At 43.1% G+C, this 22,210-nt stretch overlaps 1 protein-coding gene across 1 annotated transcript in view; it reads right to left on the reverse strand.

Moving 5' to 3' along the window:
- LOC106567511 (serine/threonine-protein kinase 10) overlaps positions 1-8,427 on the reverse strand; it is a 48,689-nt gene extending 40,262 nt beyond the window's left edge. The window contains exon 1 of the mRNA XM_014136826.3: positions 7,982-8,427. Within this exon, the coding sequence (XP_013992301.1) occupies positions 7,982-8,140 (159 nt within the window). The 5' untranslated portion in view covers positions 8,141-8,427. The remainder of the gene's footprint in view (positions 1-7,981) is intronic.
- Between the last annotated feature and the right edge of the window lie 13,783 nt (positions 8,428-22,210).

A 22,210-nucleotide genomic window follows, 5' to 3' on the forward strand; every position in this document is an offset into this window, starting at 1 on the left:
CCGGCTGCAAAACAGACTCACACCACCGAGTCTCCCTCCCATTATCGTAGCGAAGAAGTACAAAGCTGAGCTCTAACGCAATCATCCTACTGGGGAACAAAACAACTGTTCTGTGGTTTGTTTTGCCCAATGTTTCCATGGATGTCAGGAACAACTGATTGACACTGGCCCCTCTCCTCTGCCTCTACTAGCCTGCCTGCGACACTCCCTGAAAATAAAAAAATAAAAACCACACACCAATGCTCCATGAAGGGGCAGAGGTTGAAGAAGTAAAACGAGGGATCAGCTATTGTTTCCTGCCTTTTGGGTACATGGCTGTGAGCGCACACACTGCCCCCAGCCACCCCAAAGTAAATCACCCTCCTAAAACACTTAGAGATAATCTGTTCAAATAGAACATGCAGGTCATAAATAAAGCCAGAGAAAGCCTGAGATCCAGTTGGAGAAGTGACTGTGCGGATTACTACACCTGGCTGTGAGAGGAGAGGAGCAGACACACTGGGTGGTGTGTCTCTGCACTCTGCTGCTGGCACAGCCTCCTGGGGCCAATTATCTCCAGGCTGAATCAATAGTGTCAGATATCAGCGTACAGTAAGCATGGGGCGGTGTGCTGAGGCGTGGGCCTGCCTGCTGGTACACTGTAGTACGCAGTCTGCCAGCGCACACACAGTGCCACGCACACAGATCCCATCCCCAACCCGTCTCTAGATAATGTTTGTGCTTAACCTTAGCCCTGCCGTTAAGACGTGTAGAATTCTTGTTAACATTAGGCTGCCGAGTAAATCTTGACCTCGACTTACTCATTATGACAAAAATTGAGGAGAAAAAAAAAGACATCTCTGGCAGCTTTGGGCTGGGGGCACTAGGGCTGTGTGTTAGATTCTTGAATGACTTGCATATCAGGTCTAACTAATGTAGGTGTTCGCTTGAATAAAGCCTCTATCAAAATAAGTGGCTATCATCCCATTCTATTTATGAGAGTAGGACTAGGCTTCTGCATGAAGTCTGCCAGAGTTCTCTATAAGCACAAAGAACGTTATAACGGTCAAAAGGCATGTGTCCTATTGAACAGAAAGAACATACTAATGATAACTAGTTATTAATTAGTGTCAATTGCTACGTTGCTGCTGCACATAGAGGATGCGTCCCAAATGCATCTATACCCTCTATAGAGGGCCCATAGGGCTTACACTACCATTCAATTTACATTACCATTCAAAAAAGTTTGGGGTTACTTAGAAATGCCCTTGTTTTTTAAAGAAAAGCACATGTCCATTAAATTTTTTTTTTAAAAAATCGAATTTATCAGAAATACAGTGTAGACATTGTTAATATTGTAAATGACTATTGTAGCTGGAAATGGCAGATTTTTTATGGAATATCTACATAGGCCCATTATCAGCAACCATCACTCCTGTGTTCCAATGGCATGTTGTGTTAGCTAATCCAAGTTGATCATTTTAAAAGGCTAATTGATCATTAGAGGACAAGTACATTAGTGTCTAGTTTGAGAAACAGACACCTCACAAGTCCTCAACTGGCAGCTTCATTAAATAGTACCCGCAAAACAACAGTCTCAATGTCAACAGTGAAGAGGCGACTCCAGGATGCTGGCCTTCTAGGCAGAGTTCCTCTATCCAGTGTCTGTTCTTTTGCCCATCTTAATTTTTATTGGCCAGTCTGAGATATGGCTTTTTCTTTGCAACTCTGCCTAGAAGGCCAGCATCCCGGAGCTGCCTTTTCACTGTTAATGTTGAGACTGCTGTTTTGCGGGTACTATTTAATGAAGCTGCCAGTTGAGGACTTGTGAGGTGTCTGTTTCTCAAACTAGACACTATAATGTACTTGACCTCTTGTTCAGTTGTTAACCCGGGGTCTCCCACTCCTCTTTCTATTCTGGGAGTAGTACACAGTGTTGTACGAGATCTTCAGTTTCTTGGCAATTTCTCGCATGGAATAGCCTTCATTTCTCAGAACAAGAATAGACTGACGAGCTTCTGAAGAAAGTGCTTTGTTTCTGGCCATTTTGAGCCTGTAGTTGAACCCACAAATGCTGATGCTCCAGATACTCAACTAGTCTAAAGAAGGCCAGTTTTATTGCTTATTTAGTCAGTACAACAGTTTTCAGCTGTGCTAACATAATTGCAAAAGGGTTTTCTAATGATCAATTAGCCATATAAAATGATAGATTCTTTTTTGGGGGGAAGATCTACTGTTTCCAGCTGCAACAGTCATTTAGAACATTAACAATGTCTACACTGTATTTCTGATCAATTTGATGTTATTTTGAAACTGACAAAAGAAGTGATTCTTTCAAAAACAAGGACATTTCTAAGTAACCCCAAACTTTTGAACAGTAGTGTACATAGACGGAATTTGATTTGGTAAATAATGCCAAGGTAAACAGAATATAGAAGATAAACATAATATTACAGACAGTATATAGGGAATAGGGGGGCATTTGTGACAAACAGATGTCACGTCCAGATGCAATCTGTGGCATACGCTGCGCTTCCTCTCAATCTTCTTCTTGAACACATGCCAAATGCGTCTTGTCTCCACAGGATGCTTAGCTCTCGTCCCCAGAGGTCAGGAGGACAGGTCAGGGGAGATCACAGGTGGTCATACAGCTCAAAATCAGTCCCCGGGCAGACAGACATGGCAGGCAGGAAGACGGAGCCAGGGGATTGGTTTGTGTACACTAAGCCCTCTGCAAATAAGCTTTGGCTTTAGAGGGGATGATCATTAGCGTCTTCCAGGAATCTTCCAGGAGCTTTCACTGCTGGCTGTGTATGTAGACACTGGTGTGGTGTTCTTTCGGCTACCTGCCTTTCCACTGGGAACATTTTATTTCTCGTCTTACATTTTGGGGCGGCAGGTAGCCTAGTGTTTGGAGCGTTGGGCCAGTAACTGAAAGGTTGCTGGATAGAATCCCAGAGCTGACAAGGTAAAAATCTGTCGTTCTGCCCTTGAACTATTCCCCGGTAGGCTGTCATTGTAAATAAGAATTTGTTCTTAACTGACTTGCCTAGTTAAAACAAAATAGGCTGAGGATTACATAGGGTTAAACTCTTACTGTATCTTTATTTACAGAGAGTTGTTAAACATGGCTGGGGGACGCAGCAGGAAAGTTCAAACTTTGAACCCAGAGAGGTACGGTGCTGCTGTCTTTCAGGATGTGGTAGTTTCGCTGCGAGGTATTATGAAAGGTGTCAGGCTCAAAACCCCAGTGAAGAACTCGCCACAGCACATCTCTTAAGATGGGCTCTGAACATGGAGCTGTTGAGTAAATTTTGCTGATGCTTGACTGGATAAAACATAGTACAGTACATTCACTCGTGGAGAAAATGTCACCCATCTTGATAAAAAACGTGAAACATGGTGCTTTGATAGACTGCACAAAAGGCATACATGTTCGATTACTTTTCAAAGCACTGCTGTTACGTCATGTATTGTACTTTAACAGTAGGTTCCGAATCGGATTTAGACTAGCTTCAATGTATTCCAAAACCAGTTATGACTTGTTAACTCATGATTTTCTCAGTCTCAAAAAACATCCCTCCCTCACCCACACTCCAACTCAAGACAGTCACCACTGAGGCAACCTGCCACATACCGACAGGGGGCTGGGGAGTCATGGGGGACAAGCCTCTACAGGAGAATCCTTATCAGGCCGGTCACAGCTGGGCCCCACAGATTACCAGCCCTGGAGCACAAAATGTGCTTTCACCATGCAGGCCTCCTGTATTACAGGAAAACCCTTGATCTGTGTCCCAAATGGCACCCTATACCCTACATAGTGCACTACTTTCTGGTCAAAAGTAGTGCATTATATAGGGGAAAGGGTACCACTTTTGACGGCGCCGTCGGGTAATGCTACGCTAACTAATGCAACTCACAGTACAAGGCAACAGCAGCCAGGGAGCCTGCTCAGCAGCACGTGTCCCATTAATAAGTAAAAGGGACATTTCGGCACTTGTGCATCGGCCATACCAGCAAACACAACATGCTGTGACACAGTGATCAGCAGGAAGTGAGACATTCTCCCATCTCAGCAATAGCCGTCATGTGGGGGAGATTTACGCAACTCTGCTCTAGTCATGACTACCTGTAGCCCTGGGAAATCTTTGGTCTCAGAAGTGAACAAGTTGATGCACACGTGTGTTTCAAGAATGATAGTCGAGGCCTCCCGCCTCCTGGTTAGTTCATCAGACTAGATACAGATACCTGTATACTGTTCAAAGAGCAGCTTTAAGTTAACTACTGCTGCGTGACACTGACTACTAGGTCCTCCTTACCATCTGGTGACAGTGACAGGCCAATGGGGCCCATTAACCTGAGAGTGATACCTAACCGTGATACCCCCCATGACAACCTGAGAGAATGTCAACAAAGCCCTGTTGTTCACCCGGATGTGTACAGCCAACCCAGATCATGAGGCCAGTGGCTGGCCAGACTGACACCTACACTCTCCCAGACATTACTGGAATCAAAAAGGAAGCATGTGACCAGCAATGACCAAGCAAACAGATGACTCAACGAGTTGATTTGTTTCACAGCTGTTGTAAAAGGAGTTGTTACAGCCAACATTTGAACTAGATCTTGCCGGCCCTGGAGCACTGAACAGAAGTGTCCTCCATACTGGTATATAATTGACTTGTGTTATGGGAGTCATCTGGTGGCTTCCTGAACTCCCTTGATATGTCCCAAATGGTAACTCATTCCCTATATCGTGCATTACTTTTGATGGGCTCTGGTCCAAAGTAGTGCACTATAAAGGGAATAGGTAACCATTTGGGACGAAGTCTAGTATGGACGGGCTGTGGAGCGGAGCCCCAAGACCCCATCCCACAGACTGATTAGTCAGTAGCCCAAGAGCCACATAGGAGTGATGGAAACATCCTTTGGCCCATAGCTTTCCTCCTGACCCTGACTCCTCCGCAAGCACTCCAGGACAGCCAGACTTCTGGGGACTGGAAAACACATTTAGCCAAGGGGGAAGATTGTAGAGACAGTATTGTCACATGTTTCAGTCTTTATTGAAAAGTGTTGACATTCCAAAGATATCTTGTAGTATACTAAATTCTATTCCTAAAGGGTATGAGACATGAAGAGATTTTAAAGTATCCTCTGGACAGAAAACTGCTTAGTCAATAGCCACTGTTAAAATTGGCCAACATGCAGCATAAGGTTGTGTATTTTGGTGGTAGGGGTAACTGAAGGCATCATTTATTTCTATTAGGGTGGCTCCATGTTATTTTTTCTTTCAGTGTCGTCAGTGAAATCCCACATGCCTGTTCACAAGGTATGAGTGGGGGCACTGTACTCTGGTCAGGCCTCACTTCTTCCACTGGCCCCCTAAGTCAAAGGCACCCACTGTACCACACTGGGCACGAGCAGATACTTTTTCCTGCCATGTCACAATGTGAGGACTAAAAGATACAGATTAAATATAAACCCATAACCCAAACTACAGCTGAGTTTGGATGAAGCAAACAGTGGAGGGTAATAGTGGGGTCTCCTGGGGAGGTCCAAATGGAGCCCAGTTAGTACAACAGCTCTACAGGAGTTGGTCCGTCTGGCTTGGGCATGAAACCAGAGTGTGCTGCCCTTCAAAAGAAAGCAATCTCTCTCCAAATTTCACAATAAATTGGTGAGCACAAAAGTACCTTCGAAGATGATCAATGCAGTTAGTTCTAGACTAGGGTCAAAATGCTTATGAAGCTACAGTGATGAGGCGCCAGAGGATAAGTGAGCAGTGCAAATCCAGCAACTCCCTACTGCCTGTTCCTCAGCACTTGTCATGAGTCTTGTTCTGGAGGCAGAACTGAACGATTTCCCCTTAGAGATCAGCCAGCTGCAAAGTCACGATTGGCTATATACATGCATAAACACAGTACCAGTCAAAAGTTGACACTCACTCAAGGGTTTTCCTTTATTTTTACTACATTGTATAATAATAGTGAAGACATCAAAACTATGAAAAAACATATGGAATCATGTACAGCAGTAACCAAAAAGAAGTGTTAAACAAATCAAAATATATTTGATGAGATTCTTCAAAGTAGCCACCCTTTGCCTTGATGACAGCTTTGCACACTCTTGGCATTCTCTCAACCAGCTTCATGAAGAACGCTTTTCCAACAGTCTTGAAGCAGTTCCCATATATACTGAGCAATTGTTGGCTGCTTTTCCTTCACCTCTGCGGTCCAACTCATCCCAAACCATCTCAATTGGGTTGAGGTCAGGTGATTGTGGAGGCCAGGACATCTGATGCAGCACTCCATCACACTCCTTCTTGATCAAATAACCCTTACACAGCCTGGAGGTGTGTTGGGTCATTGTTCTGTTGAATAACAAATGATAGTCTCACTAAGAGCAAACCTGATGGGATGGTGTATTGCTGCAGAATGCTGTGGTAGCCATGCTGGTTAAGTGTGCCTTGAATTCTAAATAAATCACTGACAGTGTCACCAGCAAAGCACCCACAAACCTCCATGCTTCACGGTGGGAACCACACGTGGAAATCTTCCGTTCACCTACTCTGCGTCTCACCAAGACACGGCGGTTGGAATCAATAATCTCCAATTTGGACTCATCAGACCAAAGGACAGATGTCCACTGCTTGTGTTTCTTAGCCCAAGCAAGTCTCTTCTTATTGGTGTCCTTTAGTAGTGGTTTCTTTGCAGCAATTCAAACATGAAGGCCTGATTCACTCAGTCTCCTCTGAACAGTTGATGTTGAGATGTGTCTGTTACTTGAACTCTGTGACGTGCAATCTGTGATGCTTTTAATTGCCGATTTCTAAGGCTGGTAACTCTAATTAACTTATCCTCTGCAGCAGAGGTAATTCTGGGTCTTCCTTTCCTGTGGCGGTCCTCATGAGAGCCAGTTTCATCATACCACTTGATGGCTTTTGCGGCTGCACTTCATGTCTTAAAGTAACGGACAGTAATTTCTTGCCATAATATGGACTTGGTCTTTTAGCAAATAGGGCTATCTTCTGTATATCACCCCTACCTTGTCACAAATTAACTTTGAACAAGGCACACCCGTTAATTGAAATGCATTCCAGGTGACTACCTCATGAAGCTGGTTGAGAGAATGCCAAGAAGGTGCAAAGCTGTCATGAAGGGGAAGGGTGGTTACTTTGAAGAATCGCAAATGACATACATTTTGATTTGTTTAACACTTTTGGTTACTACATGATTCCATGTGTGATTTCATAGTTTCATTTCATGATGTCTTCACCATTATAATATGTAGAAAATAGTAAAAATAAAAAATAAATACAATGTCCATATTGTACATACATAGAACAAATATAAACATGTAAAGTGTTGGTTTCGTGAGCTGAGATAAAAACAAATCACAGAAATGTTCCATGTACACAAAAATATTATTTCTCTCAAATTGTACATACATTTGTTTACATCCCTGTTCTCCTTTTGCCAAGATAATCCATCCATGTGACAGGTGTGGCATATCAAGAAGCTGATGATAAATAGCATGATCATTACAAAAGGTGAAACTTGTGCTGGAAACAAAAGACAACTAAAAGTGTCTCAAGACACAGCAAATATTGAGTTTCACTCCTGTTAGAATAAAAAAGTATTCGGGGGAAAAAAACTACTTGGAGATCGGCGTGTTAGAAGTGGACTGTCCTGCACAGAGAGCCCTGACCTCATCCCCATCGAATACACCTTTAGGATGATTTGAAACACCGACAGCGAGCCAGGCCCAATCGCCCAACATCTGTGCCGGACCTCACTCACGCTCGTGGCTGAATGGAAGCAAGTACCCGCAGCAATGTTCCAACATCTAACGACTGGAAAGCCTTCCCAGAAGGGTGGCGGCTGTTATAGCAGCAATGGGGAAACCAACTCCATATTAATGCCATGATGTTGGAATGAGATGTTTGACGAGCAGGTGTCCACATTCACTACATGACCAAAAGTATGTTGAAACCCATATTGCTTACCTTGTAAACTTTTCCAAAAGCTCCATCACCCAATTCTCCGATAATTTCCCATTGGTCATTAGGATTGATGTCTCGATGAACGTGTTCATATTGTTTTGCCTTCTTTTTTATGTCAAAATTAGACAGGCGAAGTATTTTGCTGAATTTAGCAAAAGCCATGGTTCGCCGCAAAAATGCAATAAAAGCTGTTCATAAAAGCCACGTTTCTCAAGACACAGCAACTATTCTGAGTTTCACTCCTGTTAGAATAAAAAAGTATTCGGGGGAAAACTACCTGGATTTATAATCACACACCTTTCAAGTAAGAAAATAAGCCGTCAAAAACACGTTCTAAAAGATGTATTCACGCGTTGTCATAAAATAAAAACGAATTATTTCCATTCACATGACTTGTCCACAGCACATAATGACCACCTGCTGCAACACTGTAACCAGTTATGGAGAATAACTTGTTGCTTCGGGGTAAAAAGACAGAAGCCCCACCTTATTTCCATGTTAAAATGCTAATCGGAACTAGGAAACTCGGAAAAGTCCGACTTGCTAATAGATTGTAGTTATACAAGTGCGCCCAAGCAGTTAAAAAGTCGGAAATGTACGAATTTCCTAGTTCATACTAATATTTGAACGTAGCACAGGCCTTTAGCTCCCCAGCGCTCCCCCAGTGTCATGGAAGTGTCGTTTTCTGGGCGCAGATCCGTCATCTTTACCCAAGATATGTAGTTAAAATAACTTCACTTCCCAGTTTAGATGTGCATGTCGTTTTTAAAATATCTGTCCGGTGTTTCCAGGTTTTTATGAAATATGACCTATAATTAATTACAATATAAGTGAAATAGTTTTCATTGCCCAAAATGGTAAGTAGGCTATGTTAAAAAGCAGCTCTTATGTTTTGGAATGGTGTGGGCATACCACAACAACATTATGGTGTCCTGTATGCAGGACATTAAAAATATTCACGTGAAAAGACCGCTGATTGGCCACCTCCTGCTCATTAGGAGGATGATATCGTTCTCTCTGACGAAATAGAAAGCATTTATGAAACAGTCTGTTTGAGATAGGTGGGTTTTTTTGAAGTGTTTTATCTCCAATTTATGCTTTGGCCTCAAATATGAGTATAGGATAAGTCAACCACAGGAGGTTAGTGGCACATTAATTGGGGAGGGCGGGCTTGTGCTAATGGCTAGAGGGGAATGAGTGGAATGGTATCAAATACATCAAACACATGGTTTCCATGTGTTTGATGCCATTCCATCAGCTCAGTTCCAGCCATTATTATGAACCATCTTCCCCTCAGCAACCACCACTGGAGTCAACAACATTATTTGGGTATGAGTCAGTGGCAATTGTAGCATGTAAATCTTGGAGGGGCAAACAAAACATTTTGGGGGGATGAATGCCAGCAAAGCCACTACACTATACAACACTAAACAATACATTAATTGCACTATAACGGTGACAAAACTGTTAGGGCCTACATAAAGATGTCTCAACAGCAGTTCCAACACCTTACCATTGCTACACCTGGCTATCAGCAGAGCCTTGTCTGGCAGCGAAACAGTTCTTTCAGCCTCATTTATTGCCTTTAAAAAAAACATGGCTGATATGGCTGACTTGCTTAAATAAATGTGGTTTCTATTGACAATTGAGATGTACAAACTATGGCATAAGGGGACAACAAGCGGATTAGAGTCAATCTGCAATTTTGATTAAGACATTAATGAGCGAGCTAGTACAGATGTAGTCAATATAGCTATTTTTTTATCACTTTTGAAATGTACAGCAACAGAATTCAGAACATGAGCTGTTCTTACAGTGTTCTCCCTGTACACCAAGTCAGAACCGTAGGATAAATAAAGGGGGCATATAAGCAGAGAATGAAAGCTCTTACAATATTCAATGATTACATTTCTCTAAAACAGGTTATAGGCTACATGTGCACCACCAAGTAAGAACAGTAGGCAAAATTAAGAGGAGAAAATAGAACAAATTATTTGAGTGAGGCACATTGCCTACTAACAGCTTACTACATAACATACACTTAGTATTACTTTCTTAGCTACAGTATACACATCTCCTTGACATATTACGTCATTTATGCAGCAGCATACAATACATTTTTGGACTCACCTTGTTGTGCTGTGCTCACTTGAACCTTGAACAGGAAGGTGGCGCAACGGTCCTTTGTGGGCAAATTTTGTCATCAAACTTTGTCATCAAAGTCTGGCATTCTTTGGATATATGGTGCTTTCAAGACAACTGGAAATTCTGAAAAAATCTAAAATCGAATCATGATTACATCAGTGATCTTCAGGTCGTAGCTCTAGAAAGAGGCCCGAGTTCCCGACTTACAATTCTGAGTTGGATGACCGTTCAAAACATATTTTCCCAGTTGTCTTGAACTCACTGAAGTCAGATTTCCCAGTTCTGAGTTAACAGTTGTTTTGAGCGCAGCCGAAATCATGCTGGATTGACAATATGGCCAATTTTGAATGTTTATAATTTTAAGCTTGGAAAAGAGATCCTTCATCTGAGAATTGGGACCACACACCCACTCCACTGAATAGCAGGCTAGTGATTGCTTTGCAATGCTTGCAGTTAGCCACTGATTCCTTCCAAACCACTCATTGTTGAATTTTACAACTTGTTGTGTAATGTTTATGTCCAATGGCCGATGAGCACCGATATGTTTTATCTATAATTTCTCTTCAGTATTTATCTTCATATGACAACGATTAAATAGGTTTTGCCAGATTGTTGACTTTCATGATGATGACTGCTAGCTAAGATTTTCAAAGTATGATGTTGACATGATCAGTCCAATCAAAGCTACTGTAGATAGAACGTGATTTTAAGTAATTTATCTGTGGCCAATGACCTTGAGCCTTCTTCTTCTTGGATGGGCACTTCTAATGTATCTCTATGGCAACACCCAAGGGGCTTGAATTTTCGAGCTCTACCCTTAGATTTGGCAGTGACATAGTGTCCCCATGAGTGACAAAACACTGAGCCAATCACGACGCAACTAGAGAACATTACCAACCCCTACGCTCCGTATTTTCCACTGGCTGCCCCACCACCACCACAGAAAGCACAGAGCTAGGCTGAAACACCTGCATTTTGGAGCTACTTTACTCAAAAAAGCAAAAAAGAGACCATGTTTGTATGGAGGCTTTATTAACTCAATGATATGTGACATGTATTAATGCCAAAATAATATGCAAAACAGGCAACCCCCACAAACCTTTTTTTTTATTTTTTATGTGAGACTCAATACAGGTAGGGCAGACCTGAATGACGGGTTGCCACTGGTATGAATTAACAGAATATGACTGGGCAGTTACTTTAAGTTGCCTAGGCCAGTGGTTCCCAACTAGGGGTACTAGGACTTCAGGGGTCAACTGGGCAGAGAAAAATTAAGTTGGTGGTACAGTAACCAAAAAAGTTTGGGTACCACTTGCCTATGCCACCCATTCCATGTGGCAACTGACAGGTATTGAAAGCAAAAACAGCTGTCATTAGCAGTACAGATAGGGCACAACAAAACAGGTACAGCACAGTTTTTATCATGGACATATAGTCTTATTCAAATACGTTTTCACAAGTTTAAGGGAAAAGCAATGGGGGAAAGTATGTAGGCCTACAGAAAGGTGTTTTATTGGGGAATTTTGTATAACCTTGGCTTTTGCCGAAATGGTCCCCAAAATTGGATTCTCAGTCTACAGTAAGGTACAAAATACATAGCTGTTTCATAACTTTGATTTGCATAATGCAATATAAGATCAAGGTTACACGGATATATTTTGGTGCACTCTATAGCTCACAAGCACCACTAGGTGGCAAATAATCATAGTACATGTATCAACAGCACAGATTTTTGTGGAGCCTGTTGCTGTCATCTACCATTATGTGATAGTTATGTAGTTTTTACATTATAATTCACAAGGCTATTTTATATTTCTCATAGAACTTTCGGGAAGTCATATCACATCTGGATCCACAGATGATGGATCCTACAGTGTATCATATAATGACGTTTTATTAAAATAATTGCAGGCCATGAAGTAACAAAAAAAGTACAAATAGGCTACCACTCAAACCCAGGCTTTCGTAGATCAGATCAAATCAAACTGTATTTGTTATGTGCTTTGTAAACTACAGGTGTAAACTAACAGTGAAATGCTTACTTACAGATCTTTTTCCAATAATGCAGAGTTAAATATACAAAATATATATTTTAAAATTGAAATAGTTACAGTGAATAACAAATAAATAACAATAACAAATACAAATACAAGTACAAATACATGGCTATATACAGGGAGTACCAGTAACGAGTCAATGTGCAGGAGTACGAGGTAATTGAGGTAGCTATGTACATATACTGTAGGTAGGAGTAAAGTGACTAGGCAACAGGATAGATAATAGACTGAGTTGTTGCAGCAGTGTATGTGGAGCAGTAGCAGAAGTGTAAGTGGTGAGTGTGAAAGCTTGTGTGTTAGAGAGCACTGGCGTGTGTTCATAGGTGCCAATGGAAGCCAGGCTTCCCCAAATAATGTACCAAGAAAAAAAAACATAAAATAATGTAACTTTTGTCTCTCTGTGTTTCATAATTTTTCTCCTCTGCTCCAGAGTCCAATGGCGGAGAGCTTCACACCTATCCAGCAGCTGCTGCATTGCACATGGTGATTTTAGGATTGTGTGCCGCTGCTCGGCCATGGAAACCCATTTCATGAAACTCCCAATGAACGGTTCATGAGTTTGGCTCTACGAGCTTCAGCACTTGGCAGTCCCGTTCTGTGAGCTTCTGTGGCCTACCACTTCGCAGCTGAGCGGTTGTGGCTCCTAGACGTTTCCGATTCACAATAACACCACTAACAGTTGACCAGGGAAGCTCTAGCAGGGTAGAATTTTATTTTTTACTTTTCACCCCTTTTTCTCCACAATTTCGTGACATCAAATTGGTGGAGTATTGTCCCATCACGGCCACTCCTGTACAGACTCGGGAGAGGCGATGGTCGAGAGCCATGCGTCCTCCGAAACATGACCCTGCCAAGCCGCACTAGCAGGGCAGAAATATTTATGAACTGACTTGTTGGAAAGGTGCCATCCTATGATGGTGCCATGTTGAAAGTCACTAAGCTCTTCAGTAAGGCCATACTTCTGCCAATGTTTGTCTATGTAGATTGCATGGTTGCTCGATTTTATACACCTGTCAGCAACGGGTGTGGCTGAACTAGCCGAATCCAATAATTTGAATGAGTGTCCACATACTTTTGTATATCTACTGTATCTCAACAGAGAAACCATCTGGGTGAGTGAAACAGCACCTCTCTATCTCTGTATGTGTAGGCCATCTATTTGATGCCGTCTGGTCAAAAAGAGTATGACATTGTTGCGGCCTGTAAAATTAAATGCAAGGGAAGCCAGTGAGCATTTGGCCTCCCTTGATAAAAGAAAACTATTAAATAATATTTTACATTTTTACATTTTAGTTATTTAGCAGACGCTCTTATCCAGAGCGACTTACAGTAGTGAATGCATACATTTCATATTTATTTTATTTTACGTACTGGTCCCCGTGGGAATCGAACCCACAACCCTGGCGTTGCAAACACCATGCTCTACCAACTGAGCCACATGGGACGACTTTCTCAATATTTTTGTTGTTATTCTGTCTCTCACTGTTCAAATAAACCTACCATTCAAATTATAGACTGATCCTTTCTTTATCAGTGGGCAAACGTACAAAATAAGCAGGGGATCAAATACTTTTTTCCCCACTGTAGAAGGCTAATGTTAACTAGCTAACATTGCCCATGAATGGAAGTTAGGCTAGCGAGCAACCATTTTAGTCAGATAACCTAGGTCTAGGACAACAAAAAAATAAAAGTGTGTACTGTATGACAGAGTCATAGACCCTTTCGTCAACATGAAAGAGACAAGGATGTCATGTGTTTCTCTACAAGTAGGGTCAGTCAACATGTTTTTGTACTTGCACAAACACACGTACGCACGCACAAACACACACACACACACAGACAGAAATCCGAACCATGGACAGCCACATCATATTTAGCTTACTGTGATTGGACTCAATTGTTTTTGGTATATTTTAGTTATCACTGTAATAGAATAGGCATAGGTGATTTGATGATGTTGAAATTTTGAAGTTGAAATGGTGCTGGAGTAGTGAAGGCAGCTCCTGTTTTCTTTGTGACTTGCGGAAACTCTCTGGTTCTAAATCCATAGTTGTTTAGTAGTCTGAAAATGTCGGAAACATTAACTTGCTTGACTGTGCTGTAGCTCATGTAACTGTTTGTTACGTGCAATATGCTTTGTGCTCTCTGGTTTTGTGATATAACAAATGTGTGATTGAATTTTTTTCTGCCACTGTGTCTTCTTACCGTCTCGGTCTTAGGCCTATATATCACGGTCTCAAGGCATATGAACTAACAGGTTATAGAGCAAACAACGCAATTATCACAACACATACAGTAGGTTGTAATATGGGTTTACTTTTCCTGGCTTGGCTTCCCCAGAGATTTTACCCACGCACCTCTACTGTGTTTGAGTGTGTGTGCATGTGGCATATATGCATGTGTGCGCATGCTATGTGTGTGTGAGCGTATGTAGTGTATGTGTTTGTGTGTGTGTTGGGATGTCAGTATAAGTATATGTGAGAGTGTGGGGGTAGAGTCCAGTGTGTGTGCAGAGTCAGTGCAAAAGAGTTAGTTCAAAAAAGGGTCAATGCATTAAGTCTGGGTAGCTATTTGATTAGCTATTTAGCAGCCTTGTTTAGCAATCTTATGGCTTGGGGTAGAAGCAGTTTAGTGTCCTGTTGGTTCCAGACTTGGTGCGCTGGTACCGCTTGCCGTACAGTAGCACAGAGAAGAGTCTATGGCATCACTATCCAAGATGGCGTAGCAGTCAGACGTCTTTGTCTTGTCTCGTCCCATGTATATATATTTTTTATATATTTTCCTTCGCATTCTTTTTAATATTTTTCCTAAACCTCAACTTCTAAATACTCTCCTGCAACCTTCCTCACCCAATGTGGTGTGGATCTGTTTTTTTCTAAAGTATTTCTATTTACCTCCGAACTAGAATATCTCAACTGAAGCTAGCTAGTTAACTAGCTACCAGCTATCAGCTATCAGTCAGCTAACCACTGCTAGCGGTCATCAGCTAACCTTTAGCTCGGAAAGCTCTCACCAGTTCGTACAACGCATTTCAAACCAGAGCATTGCGGACCTATTTTCCTCTCCATATTCCCGGATTCCTACTGCAAACTCTGAACCCTTTCATCTGGATCATGGCAGTTAGCTAACCACAACCTGGGTTGACTACTCCTGGCTAACGTTTCCGTCCCGGAGCAAGCACCAACTAGCCTGGGGCTATCCCATGCTAGACCCATCTCCCGGCTAGGGCTCCTGGCCTACTCCTGAAGCCCACTCCTCGGCTACAATATCCGGACCCCTTCTACTGCCAGTACGGTGTACAGAACCCCGCCTATCCTTCACGACTAGAATACCGGCATAATCTGCCCGAGGATCCCAGCAGGCCCCTCAGGCGCGATGTACCCTGAAGGCCCATTCTGCTAACCGTGGCCTGCTAGCTATCTATAGCATATTGGACTGTTAGCTGATCCACCGGCCAGTTTCTTGGACCACTATACCCATTTTGCCAATTGGACTTGGACCCCTCTGCTACTTGGAACCCTACTAATTCCACGACTGGTCTATTGACATCACCGCACGAGGAGGAAAAAAAACAGACTTTTCCCCCATCGCAACGTCCCTCTAAGGCCTTTATGCTAGCTTGCTATCCCCGGCCTGCTAACTGCTAGCTTGCTAGCCCCGGCCTGCTAACTGTCTGAAACGCAGTGTCCCCAGCCAGCCCAACCACTCACTGGACCCATACAATCACTTGGCTATGCATGCCTCTCCCTAATATCAATATGCCTTGTCCATTACTGTCCTGGTTAGTGATTACTGTCTTATTTCACTGTAGAGCCTCTCGCCCTGCTCAATATGCCTTAACCAACCATGTTGTTCCACCTCCCACATATGCGATGCCATCACCTGGAATAAACGTCTCTAGAGACTATATCTCTCTCTTAATTACTCAATGCCTAGGTTTACCGCCAATGTACTCTCTACCTACCATACCTTTGTCTGTACATTATGCCTTGAATCTATGCTATCGTGCCCAGAAACCTGCTCCCTTTACTCTCTGTTCCGAACGTGCTAGGCGGAATGTTCTTATAGCCTTTAGCCGTACCCTCATCCAACTTCTCCTCTGTTCCTCTGGTGATGTAGAGGTTAATCCAGGACCTGCAGTGCCTAGCTCCACTCCTACTCCCTAGGTGGTCTCATTTGTTGACTTCTGTAACCGTAAAAGCCTTGGTTTCATGCATGTTAACATTAGAAGCCTACTCCCTAAGTTTGCTTTATTCACTGCTTTAGCACATTCTGCCAACCCGGATGTCTTAGCCGTGTCTGAATCCTGGCTTAGGAAAACCACCAAAAACCCAGAAATTTCCATCCCTAACTACAACATTTTCCACCAAGATAGAACTGCCAAAGGGGGCAGTGTTGCAATCTACTGCAGAGATAACCTGCAGAGTTCTATCTTACTATCCAGGTCTGTACCAAAACAATTCGAGCTTCTACTTCTAAAAATGTACCTTTCCAGAAACAAGTCTCTCACCGTTGCCGCTTGCTATAGACCACCCTCTGCCCCCAGCTGTGCCCATATGTGAATTGATTGCCCCCCATCTATCTTCTGAGCTCGTGCTGCTAGGTGACCTAAACTGGTGCATGCTTAACACCCCGGCCATCCTACAATCTAAGCTTGATGCCCTCAATCTCACACAAATTATCAATGAACCTACCAGGTACAACCCCAAATCCGTAAACACGGTCACCCTCATAGATATCATCCTAACTAACTCGCCCTCCAAATACACCTCTGCTGTTTCCAACCAAGATCTCAGCGATCACTGCCTCATTGCCTGCATCCGTAATGGGTCTGCGGTCAAACGACCACTCCTCATCACTGTCAAACGCTCCCTAAAACACTTCTGCAAACAGGCCTTTCTAATTGACCTGGCCGGGGTATCCTGGAATGACATTGATCTCATCCCGTCAGTAGAGAATGCCTGGTTATTCTTTAAAAGTGCCTTCCTCACCATCTCAAATAAGCATGCTCCATTCAAAAATGTAGAACTAGGAAGTCAGGGAAGTCAAGAACCAATATATACAGGCAGTTAGGAAAGCTAAGGATAGCTTTTTCAAACAGAAATTTGCTTCCTGTAGTACAAACTCAAAAGTTCTCGGACACTGTAAAGTCCATGGAGAATAAGAGCACCTCCTCCCAGCTGCCCACTGCACTGAGGCTAGGAAACACTGTCACTACCGATAAATCCACAATAATTGAGAATTTCAATAATCATTTTTCTACGGCTGGCCATGCTTTCCACCTGGCTAACCCTACCCTGGTCAACAGCCCTGCGCTCCCCACAGAAACTCGCCCAAACCTCCGCCACTTCTCCTTCACCCAAATCCAGATAGCTGATGTTCTGATAGAGCTGCAAAATCTGGACCCCTACAAATCAGTCGGGCTAGACAATCTGGACCCTCTCTTTCTAAAATTTTCTGCCGAAATTATTCCAGTCCCTATTACTAGCCTGTTCAACCTCTTTCGTATTGTCTGAGATTCCCATAGATTGGAAAGCTGCCACGGTCATCCCCCTCTTCAAAGTGGGAGACACTCTAGACCCAAACTGCTACAGACCTATAACTATTTTACCCTGCCTTTCTAAGGTCTTTGAAAGCCAAGTTAACAGATTACCGACCATTTTGAATCTCACCGTACCTTCTCCGCTATGCAATCTGGTTTCAGAGCTGGTCATGGGTGCACCTCAGCCACGCTCAAGGTCCTAAACGATATCATAACCGCCATCGATAAGAGACATTACTGTGCAGCCGTATTCATCGACCTGGCTAAGGCTTTCGACTCTGTCAATCACAACATTCTTATTGGCAGACTCAACAGCCTTTGTTTCACAAATGATTGCCTTGCTTGGGTCACCAACTACTTCTCCGATAGAGGTCAGTATGTCAAATCGGAGGGCCTCTGGCAGTCTCTATGGGGGTGCCACAGGGTTCAATTCTCGGGCCGACTCTCTTCTCTGTATACATCAATGATGTCGCTCTCGCTGCTGGTGATTCTTTGATCCACCTCTACGCAGACGACACCATTCTGTATACCTCTGGCCCTTCGTTGGGCACTGTGTTAACTAACCTCCAGATGAGCTTCAATGCCATACAACTCTCCTTCCGTGGCCTCCAACTGCTCTTAAATGCAAATAAAACAAAATGCATGCTCTTCAACCTATCGCTGCCCGCCCGTCCAGCATCACTACTCTGGATGGTTCTGACTTAGAATATGTGTACAACTACAAATACCTAGGTGTCTGGTTAGGCTGTAAACTCTCCTTCCAGACTCACATTAAACATCTCCAATCCAAAACTAAATCTAGAATCGGCTTCCTATTTCGCAACAAAGCATCCTTCACATATGCTACCAAACATACCCTCGTAAAACTGACCATCCGACCGATCCTCGACTTCGGCAATGTCATTTACAAAATAGCCTCCAACACTCTACTCAAAAAATTGGATGCAGACTATCACAGTGCCATCCATTTTGTCACCAAAGCCCCATATACTACCCACCACTGCGACCTGTATGATCTCGTTGGCTGGCCCTCGCTTCATACTCGTCGCCAAACCCACTGGCTCCAGGTCATCTACAAGTCTCTGCTAGGTAAAGTCCTGCCTTATCTCAGCTCACTGGTCACCATAGCAGCACCCACCCGTAGCATGCCCTCCAGCAGGTATATCTCACTGGTCACCCCCAAAGCCAATTCTTCCTTTGGCCGCCTTTCCTTCCAGTTCTCTGCTGCCAATGACTGGAACGAAGTGCAAAAATCTCTGAAGCTGGAGACTCTTACCTCCCTCACTAGCTTTAAGCACCAGCTGTCAGAGCAGCTTACAGATCACTGCACCTGTACATAGCTCATCTGTAAATAGCCCATCCAATCTACCTCATTGTCACGACATGCGCCGAAGTCGGTCCCTCTCCTTGTTCGGGCGGCGTTCAGCGGTCGACGTCACCGGCTTTCTAGCCACCGCCAATCCACTTTTCATTTTCAATTTTCCATTTGTTCTGTCTTTGTCTTATCACACCTGGCTTCACTCACCACTCACTTGTTTATTATTTAACCATCTGTTCCACATGTTGTATTTGTGAGTGATTGTTATTTGTTATGTGGATTATTTGTCAGGCCTTGCACTTTTGTTTTAGACCGTGTTTTTGGCACTTGTATGTGTTCTGTGCTGTAATTTGGTAACCGGTATTAAAGTTTGCCTGTTTATTATACTCCGCTCTCCTGCACTTGACTTCGCCTCCCATATACACGCATTATACTCATCCCCATACTGTATTTATTTATTTATTTATCTTGCTCCTTTGCACCCCAGTATCTCAACTTGCACATTCATCTTCTGCACATCCTACCATTCCAGTGTTTAATTTGCTCTATTGTAATTACTTTGCCAGCATGGCCTATTTATTGCCTTACATCTTTTAACCTACCTCATTTGCACATGCTGTATATAGATTTTTGTACTGTATTATTGATTGTATGTTTGTTTATTCCATGTGTAACTGTGTTGTATGTGTCAAACTGCTTTGCTTTATCTTGGTCAGGTCGCAGTTGCAAATGAGAACTTGTTCTCAACTAGCCTACCTGGTTAGAAAAATGTGAGGTTGTAGTCTTTGAAATAGTTTTGGGCCTTCCTCTGACACTGCCTGGTATTGAGGTCCTGGATGGTAGGGAGCTCAGCCCCAGTGATGTACTGGGCCGTACTCACCACCCTCTTTAGCGCCTTGCGGTTGGGTGCATTGCAGTTGCTGTACCAAGCTATGATGCAGCCAGTCAAGATGCTCTCAATGGTGCAGTTGTAGAACTTTGCCAGGTCTCTGACCTCCTCCCTATAGGCTGCCTCATCGATGTTGGTGATCAGTCCTACCACCGTTGTGTCGTCAGCAAACTTGATGATGGTGTTGGAGTTGTGCGCTACCACACAGTCGTGGGTAAACAGAGAGTACAGATGGGGACTAAACACACACCCCTGAAGGGCACCTGTGTTGAAGGTCAGTGTGGCGAATGTTTTGTTGCCTACCCTCACCACCTGGGTGCGGCTCGTCAGGAAGTCCAGGATCCAGTTGCAGAGGGAAGTGTTCAGTCCCAGGGTCCTGAGCTTGGTTATGAGCTTGGAGGGGACTATGGTGTTGAATGCTGAGCTGTAGTCAATGAACAGCATTCTTACATACTGTAGGTATTCCTTTTGTCCAGGTGGGTGGGCGCAGTGTGGAGTGCAATAGAGATTGCGTCATCTGTGGATCTGTTGGGGTAGTATGAGAATTGGAGTGGGTCGAGGGTGTCTGGGATAGCAATCAGTCAAGCATTCTCTCTTTCTCTTGTCCCCCCCCCCCCTTTTCTCTGTTTCTCTATCGCTGTCCCTCTCCCTCCCACCCTCCCATCAAACAAAAACGTTGACATTTCAGGCTCCAGCTCATTTGTGATCCAAGGCTGCACGGTCATCGGTGGTGAACACCAGCTACTAAACACAGAGGCATGTGATGCCAGTGCCCTAAAACAAGAACCCAGTAAAGCTTTTAACGTGACATTAAGCAGGGATAATGGCCTTGTTAGTAAATACAAAAATACAGTGCCCACTGCCAGAACTATGGTGCAACATGAGGGCGGTGGCATAAAAAAAGAGGATGAAACTATTCTGTCATTTTAGAGGATATTAGAGTGCTGATTTTCTAAAAGGTCATTTCAGTTTATGCATTTCCTTGACCAAATACGGTAGAAAGGCAAAAATTCCAGAGAACACTCTGTACATTTAATCATTTGAACAAAGTTCACCATTTTATACCCATAAAAGTTCTATCTGAGTATTGCTAGTCTCTTTCAATTGTTTGTTTTGATATCTCATATGTGGTGTTTCGCTAAGGACAGCTTACTCTCGGAAGTACCTATCAAAAGCATCTGTTGGAGACAGACAGGTAGAGTGGCGAATGAGGTGAGACCCTCACTTCCTTAAAAGGAGCCACTATCCCACCCTCTGGTTATTCTTGCTTCTCTTCCTCACGAAGTGTCACTACTCTAGCTTTCCTCATATCGGCTGGATACCTGTTTTCCCGCTTAACGCTTGTGTAGTCTTAAAATTCTGTATACTCCCCTTTTCCTAAGGGTAAAAAATGACCTGCCTTCACTAAACCCATAAAATAAAGCAGTTTGATTGAATTTTATACCCCAAATCTATTTCGCGTGAAGAAACAACCTGTCATTCATCACAAACTTTGCAAATATCTGTTTTTTCCCTTTTCACAATGCATAAAGACTGCATTTAATCAGTGGACACCACTCATTTTTATTACAACATATCTGTCATAATTGTTTTATTTACTAAAGTAGAGGTTTATTATTATTATTGCTAAAGGTACTGCATAGGTGTTAACATGAATTGTTTTGCAAGAGATAGCACTTGTATAGCCTTAGAAAGTAGCAGAAATGTGCAGAAAGTAGTTTTGAATGCATTTTATTGAAGGGAAACAATAACAGTCTTGAACTTTTTTGACAACATAGTGATATATTCTTATATACTGTACAATGAGGAATTCAACTACAAAATACTAGTCTTCTCCCATTTTTTTAACCATTGCCTCCATCCACAAGGTGTATAAACAACAACAATAAATAAGAATTAAATAAGATAATATATACAAAACAAAAACATGAAGAACATAAATCAATCAACTCTAATTAGCACATGTAGTACAGTATGCAAGTGTGTGGGCATGGACTTTCTCACATGTGCAGCACATGCAGTAGTATTTGTTTTACAGTCCTTCTTTGGGGGGCAGAATTGACATCTCCTCCTCTTGCCTGCACCAGCTGCAGCCTCAGGTGGATCAGGACAATATTCAGCCCCCTGAACAGCTTTTACAAGTGCTGCAGAGACTGCTGTGTGGAGGAGGCGCTCCCTTTTTTGAATGTGTGGGGTTACAAGTGCCTTTCCCAGTTGCTCCAGGAACACCCTCCACTTGCATTAGGCATCCAGGTTGGGTTGATCTTGTTCCATTTCACAA

This window comes from Salmo salar, chromosome 13, assembly GCF_965601325.2.
Source record: "Salmo salar chromosome 13, fSalSal1, whole genome shotgun sequence".
NCBI classification, from domain to species: Eukaryota; Metazoa; Chordata; class Actinopteri; order Salmoniformes; family Salmonidae; genus Salmo; species Salmo salar.